The sequence below is a fragment of the Ictalurus punctatus genome, chromosome 18 (assembly GCF_001660625.3).
Source record: "Ictalurus punctatus breed USDA103 chromosome 18, Coco_2.0, whole genome shotgun sequence".
NCBI classification, from domain to species: Eukaryota; Metazoa; Chordata; class Actinopteri; order Siluriformes; family Ictaluridae; genus Ictalurus; species Ictalurus punctatus.
This window is the reverse complement of record NC_030433.2, coordinates 22028899-22036398: the sequence shown is the minus strand read 5'-3', so window position 1 is coordinate 22036398 and position 7500 is coordinate 22028899. Positions and strand designations below refer to the sequence as shown.

The 7500-nt window shown below is 43.9% G+C and overlaps 1 protein-coding gene across 4 annotated transcripts in view; it reads right to left on the bottom strand.

Moving 5' to 3' along the window:
• Positions 1-402: 402 nt before the first annotated feature.
• clint1b (clathrin interactor 1b) overlaps positions 403-7500 on the bottom strand; it is a 19914-nt gene continuing 12816 nt past the window's right edge. For 2 of the 4 annotated variants that reach the window (XM_017493068.3, XM_017493070.2), the window contains exons 6-12: positions 6830-7010; positions 6324-6558; positions 5940-6021; positions 5061-5138; positions 3115-3362; positions 2775-2970; positions 403-2590 (exon numbers count right to left, since the gene is read on the bottom strand). In XM_017493068.3, the coding sequence (XP_017348557.1) occupies positions 2262-2590; positions 2775-2970; positions 3115-3362; positions 5061-5138; positions 5940-6021; positions 6324-6558; positions 6830-7010 (1349 nt within the window). In that variant the 3' untranslated portion in view covers positions 403-2261. The remainder of the gene's footprint in view (positions 2591-2774; positions 2971-3114; positions 3363-5060; positions 5139-5939; positions 6022-6323; positions 6559-6829; positions 7011-7500) is intronic. The other 2 variants (XM_017493069.3, XM_017493071.3) reach the window with 2 other exon arrangements.

Sequence of the window (7500 nt, the reverse complement as noted above, 5' to 3'; positions counted from 1 at the left end):
CCCGTCCAGACGCTCGGAAGCTCATGGGACGAGGGACTAGCTACAGACATACGGTCAACAAAAAGCGGCGCATTCACAGACTTTTCATTTCATTCTCCATAGGTTTATTAAAATTTTATTCACCCTCTCTGAACTGATGACAAACATCATTTAAAAAAAAAAAAAAAAAGACAAATGGACAGACGAGTATGTATTTATAGTCTCCGGTCATCATTCAGTCATTTTATGTAACTTGATCTTCACAAGATCTGTAGTTGAACAGCCCTGCTCTAGACCATCATAAGAACAGAAGAATCTGATGCGTGACTGTAAGATCTCTTCTCAGTGTTACATGCAACAAAACTCGGAAAATATTCAAACGTCCATAAACACATCATATCTATAAATCACAAAGTCAATGAATCGTCATACATCTTTTTTTTTTTTATTATTATTATTGAATACAATCAAGTCCAAAAATCAAATTCCAAAAAGAAACGATTTTATGAAAGAGGTGCTTGAACGTGATTTTTTTCACACCCTCCCCCCACTCGCTTTTTTACAAGCACCTAGTGTTTTCTCAACTGGCCCATGCCTACACCATAATATGCACAGGATTTGTATAATGGTAAAGTATTAAAATAAGAAACTAAACCCCTATAGAATCATCTCAACAGTATTAAAATAAAGATTTGGTCATTTTTTTGAAGACAACAGCTTGGTGTGGAATGGAGGGCTCTGTTGACCTGTGTACAGCAGCATATGGGTTGGGTTGGGGTTGGGTGGGGTCGGGGTAGGAGATAAAAGATAACAACAGAAAGAGAAGGGAAAAGAAAAAAAAAAGAAAAAGTGACAAACTTCATTTAGACTCGACATGCCTTCCATTGACCCTACAGCCGACATGCCATCCTGTGACACACACAATGAGTGTTAACACTGATCTGAAGTGATCCAACATAAAGATGCACTTTAAAACACTTTAGTCCATTTCATGCATGTTAGTGTGGAGTTTTATGAGGCATTAGAAACATTCGAAGAAAGTGCCCTAGTGTGACCTTTCATCATTTAAATACGAAACTTCAGAGGAATTCAAACAGAACGCCCTCCTTCCTGCAAATCCATGACGTCCAGATCCTCCCAGCCAATCGTTCCCTGGTCAGCACCCCTACAGCTGATGTTTTATACGCAGCCTATCATCGCAGAGAACCTCTCACAGTGGCTTCTGGACAAAACACGTTGACGTCGTCCTGTTTCTGGCCTTCTAAAGCGATCGATCGAACTGCTAAAAAGCAAACTTTTCGTCGTCAGGCACTCTTCCAGGACCGGGTGGATTAGATTCTCACTCGGCCATGACATCAGTATTAGGGGTGGAAGAGGAATCTAACCACTCGACCTAATATCACCTTTTATACACACACACACACACACACACACACACACACACAGTTTGTTCACCATGTATACCTGTAGATCATATCATTTCTTCCAGACTTCTGCACATTATATCCTGAAATCTAATACAACCGCAAGACAAATAATTAACATCCTTCATATTATAACCCCGTAAGACAAAGACAAACCGTTGTACGGTAGCATAAAAGATTCTGTTTGTTGGAGTGTGAACGTAACGGATTAGCGGTAAAACAAGGAGGTAAAAATGAAACGGATTAAGGACTTGTGCTACTCCTTTGACTTTCTGAGCTTGTTCCCTGCAAACCATCTGAGAACTCCATAAAACAATGCAATAATTTATAGTTATATTTCTTCTTCACAAACGGAGAGGGGGGGGAGGATATTTACAAAAAAAAAAAAAAAAAAAATCAATCAAATCAATCGATCGATCGAGCGCTCGCAGCATTTAAGTCACAGCATGAACAGTGGAAGTTGAGGTAATTCCTGAATTCAAATGGGCTTAAAATGGAGAAAGGGAGTATGTGAAAATGACAGCGCAAATAAACACACATCTGAAAGTGATCTTTGCATTTAACCAGCCATTGGCAAACATGCCAGACCATAAGAGTGTTTAGTGTAACTTATCAAAACAAAACCAAACAAAAAAAAGCATTCAATCACGCGTCCATCCGTCCCTCATTCACTCACTCGCTCAAGGAAAACAGATTTAAGACACTCCCCAAACATCTGTTAACGTATGATGATATTAAATGATTGAAGGGTCCAGACAATGGCTAGTTTTGTCAGTTTTGTCCATTTTACTGGATGCAGCTCCTTCTTTCGGTTAAGAAGGTATTTTTGGACCATTTCTTTTCAGTGTTGGTTTTCCTTCATTGTCCAAAGTTGCCAAAGTTAGGGAAGGCCTGTGGTTTGGGTTGTAACATGGCAGAGCTCATGCTCTGGCCCATGCCAAGGCCACCCGTGAGGCCCAAGCCAGTAGATGGCATGTTCATTCCCATTAAACCCTGATTGGCGGGCATTCCTCCTACGGCCATGGAACCGATTCCCGTGTTGCCTGTTGCCATGGTTGGGGGCATCACCATACCCATGTTTCCGCTCGCCATCACAGGGTTCATGGCTGGTCTAGCAGGCACAGGCTGGGCGTTAAGTGTCATTCCGGCAAAGTTCTGGGCGACCAAGTTCACAGGAGGCTGGACACCTGAGTGAAGTAGGTGTAAAGAATAAGAAGCTTTGTTAGCCAACTTTCCATTTCAATTTCAACATGATTATATAATTATCTTGACCCTGTTTGGAGTAATTCCAAAATCGAATCTGCTGGTTACAATGATAATTGCATACACGCTACTCTAACCTAAGCAGAATTATGCAAACGATGACATCACCTTGCTGCATCATAGTGTTGAGGCTAGGTTGTGAAGGCTTGGGAGGGTTCATGCCCATAGACAGAAAGTCCAGGCTGATGTTGACGCTCGGGTCAGACCACGTAGCGGGCATTGAGGCTTTCCCTCCTGGTTTCTGAACTCCCATCTGCTGAGGCAACAAAGGACCTGCTAAACTGTGCACAGGCCCCCCTAGAGTCTAAATTAATGGAAAAGCACGATAGTAATAAAGATATTTCTGTTGCCGCATCGTCTACGTTGAGCATAGATTTCATTAACCGTGTTTGAGGCTCTTAAACAAACAAACAACCTCAAATTAAATCACCACAATTTCCAGAGCTACCTGTGATCTGGACATAGAGAACTCTGTGCTCTGGGGGCACATAACGAAGGTCATGCTTTGGGAGGCATTCAGACCGCTCTGATTGGGGCCCATCAGGTCAAAAAGGTCAGCAGAAGGAGGCTGGGTGGAGGGCGGGGCATCGCTGAAAAGATCCGGGACAGCAGACGAGGCTGTAGACGCGGCAGGTGGACTGGCTGAGGAGAAGGCGCTCCAGTCACCAAACTCTCCGTTGCCAGTTGATACTGATCCTGAAAGCACAGGGTTTGTATCTTACCCCTCTAAGTACCGGAAGTGCAATTCTGTCAATAAACATGACATCCTTTGCGGTTAAATTATTATTATTTTTTTTAAAAAAACAAAACAACAATATTCTAGCACAATTTAACAAAAAAAAATTACAAAAAACATCCTCAAGTGGTCCAGTTCATTTTCGTGGCAACACCACGGCACCATACAGGACGCTCACAGAGGCACGTCTATGCACGAGCCTCTCCACCTCCACTCAGAGATTTGGTGTTGTCAGGAGAGATGATGCAAGTAATGGACACTGACGGGTGTCTGTCCCCATAAGCCTCAGCAGGTAGCTGCTCCATCTGGAGCCCTCCATCACTCATCAATATTTTACCTGACCTCTGTCTGAGTCAGATGGAACACGTAAGCCCTTCCAACACACGCGGAGGAGCTACCAGACACACGTCGTTCCCTCTGCACGGATCCACAAAAGACAAATACGAGCTGGGACACCAAGTTTTATGCATAATTATTCTCCCTGATATTTGGACAAGTAAACATTTGATCATCTTCGAAACAGTGCCTATTAATATAGTTGATATATTTGAACGAAACCGCCAGGGAAACGAGCTTTTTCAGTCATTTATTCAACAGAAATATCGACAGATGTGATATTCTTCTGTGGAAAAAGTAAGTATACCCTTGGCCTCAGAAGCTAGTATCGCCCCCTTTAGCAGAAATAACTTCTTGTAGGCTTTCTGGAAATTTTGAACAATCCAACGGGAATCAATTTTGATTCAATGGGGTTCAAATCCGCGCTTCGACTGGGCCGTCCCGTAACCCGACGTTTTTTTTTTCTTTTTGAGCCGTTCCTTGGTGGATTTGCTCGTGTGTTTAGGATTATAATCCCGTTGGAAGGTCCACTTTCAGTTCTACTTCAGCTTTCAGACAGACGGCCTCACGGTACCTTCAAGCACACTTTGATATGATGCAGAATTCATAGTCGGATCAATGAATGCGAGCTGTCCGGTCCCTGCGGCAGTAAAGCAACCCCAAGCCATAACATTTCCACCACCGTGCTTCACAGTTGGTATGAGGTGCTTCTCCTGAAAACCTGTCTCTTTTTAAAAAAATTTTCTTTCTTTCTTTTTTTTTTTTTTTTTTTATTAAACTGTCTGCGCTGTTAGTCTGGCCAAACAACTCTATCTTTGATTCGTCTGTCCGAGGTACATTATTCCAAAAGGCCTGGTCTTCGACATTCGCTCTTCTATTTCTGAAGAAATAAAACACACAAAAAGGACAAAATGTGTATTTTCTTGCTCTGGAGTGGACGGAAAAAGTAGAACTGAATTAATACCTTTCTTAATACACATGTTGTCCTTTTCGTGTGTTTATTTATCGACGGATAGAAGGGCGAACGTCCGATATAAAACGACATGAAACTTTACCGCGGTGTCATTTTGACTTTATTCTCAAACTATTACGACTTCATTCTCATAATCTTAATTTATCTGTTGATCCATCTGTTGATTTATTTATTCATTACGTGGCACTAAAACGCCGTCGTACTAAAGAACCATCCCGTCCAGGTTAAAATGCTCAGAGGATTATCATTTGAGGGGTTGGTAAGGCAAAGACAAAGGAACAGAAGCGTCGAAAACAGGCACGTTGTCTACTGTATGCTGAGAGTGTGTGGATAGAAGCGGCACACGTACCAGCAGCTGAAGGGAGACTGGCAGAAGCAGCTGGGGAGGAAAAATCTGCAAAGTCAGCAATGAGGTCCGAGCTCCCACCTACGGAGAATCGGCGTTAGACTCGTAGTGACGGACGGGATTTACGTCGAGTGAAAAGTTTAAAAATAAATAAATAAATAAATAAATAAATAAAAAAAGATAAGGAAGAACGAACAATTTCAAATATTCATTAACACTACTGAATACATATAGAAATGAACTACATCATAAGGCTCTCTACTTCAAGGGACCGGAAGATGCTGAGCGGCTGAAGAAATAATGAACGACGGCGGCATCTGTGCGACTGACACGCATTCGTTCCCAGACTTACCATCGCCATCTGGACCGCGCTGTACCTACATCTCGAAATCGTTTTCTCAGAAAGGTTCTGATCTGAACACACAGCCCGAGTAGAGCGGTACAAGGTTCCTTATGAGAACGCCAGCTTACTTCCGTTGGTCACGGGAACCTGAATCGACTTCTTTCTTTTCCCACCTTACAACATTCTTTACACTATTTACATACACTACTTCACACGTGCTCAAGGCGAGCAGTTCTTCCTCACGTTTTTTTTTTTTAAAAAGTGAAAAGCGGGAGGTGAACGTGGAGCTGCTCAGAGGTAGACGTTTCAGGCAGTTATGAAGGCAAATACAAATTATTGTAGAGAATATATATATATTTTTTTTATTAACTACATTCAAAAAGCCAAACGCGTGTTTTGCTATTAATATCTTTACATTCGCTTCTAGCTGTAGGACTCCATTTATCTGAAGACCACGATCGGTCCGTCGAAACGATCAGATGTGCTCCTGCTCGGCTGGAACGAAAACCCGCAGGATAGAAAGAATCGGGCGGCTTTACCTGAAGGTGCTGGCCGAGTCGTTTCAGAGTCCACTACGAGCAGATCGGAAAGCCCTCCGATGGAAGACTGACTGCCTGAGGTCTAAAAACAGGAGGAAAGATGCCGAGTGAGAAAAAGAGAAAGAAACCACTTCCACAAGAGGGCAGTATGGGCACAGACATTTAAAAACAAACCTGGCTTTGGAGAGAATAACGCTGTTCCTAACATCTTAAGCAGCATAGGTGGCCTACACGATGTATGCCGTTTTACACGGCTCAAACGTGTGACACACGTAATCTTAACGAGAACACCCGCGCACACACACACACACACACTGTACAAATCTCATTTCAGATTGTTCGGTTATGAGGCGTTTCAGGTGACGCCAAACAGATGTAAACTACCTTCGTATCGTCTGCGTCTGGGCTGCTCTTGTCCCCTGTGTAATGCGCAGCTGCGCCCAAATCCACCGTTTTGGAGGGCATTCCACCCCGTTTGCGTGCAGCGGTGCTGGTGGGAGTGGTCGTCTCAGTGGCCTGCATCACCTGCGCGCTCTTGGGCGCCACCATGTCCTCCTCATCCTTGAATTCAGACTTAGCCGGCCGACCGTTCTGAGATATTCTGTCCTCCTCGTTGTCGCTAGAGATTAAATAAATATAAATAAATAATGACTCTCATTTTAACAGCTAAGACACGATCGGATGCTGATCTGCTAATGAAAGCAAAGAAGCAAAAAAAAAAAAACAACACAGAAATCTTCAGGAAGCAAAACAAGTATTTAAAGTCAAATTCTTCAGTTTATTTCAGCCCGGAGTATAACATGCAGATCATCCGACGCCCGGCTTCCTTCACGCCACGCAAAGATCGACCCATCAGTAGACGCGACCAGAGAAGTGGGAATAAGTTTCACCTGATTCGATCGGGAGAGTCCTCTCTTTCTTTCTTGCGGAACTTGTTAATGGTGTCGTCGATGGTGCTGCCGATCTTATCGCCGATCTCGCCGAGCTTCTCGCTGAAAGGAAAGCCACTTTTGCTCTTCTCCCAGTCTTCGTCCCACTTGCTTTTCGACTCGGAGTCGACGCGCTCTCCCGCTGAGGACGAGACACGTTTTAACTCTCGGGGAAGAGGATTATTCGCAAAAGGAGAGAATACATATTTGTGCACAAAGACTGGACGGAACACATCAACACACATGCAGTTCTTTCATGACTCCGGACGGGGCACAGGGGCTTAGCGGTTAACACCGGTCGGGGTTTCGAATCCCACCTACAGCGTGTGTGCGCGTGTGCGGAGTTCCCACTTTGGGGGTTTCCTCTGGGTTCCTCTCCCAGTCCAATTGTAGGACGCTTTTGGCATTTCCAAACTGTCCATAGTGTGTGAACATGCGTGAGATTGTATCCCCTGATGGGGTGGCACCCGATCTAGTGTGTCCCCTGCCTTGTGCCCAGAGTTCCATGGGATAGGCTCCAGGCTTCCCCGCGACCCTGTGTAGGATTAGCGGTACGGGAAATGGATGGATGGACCCAGAAAAGCTTTAATCCAATTGTTTTACCGCATTTCCAAGCATCCTTCCTGCAACGT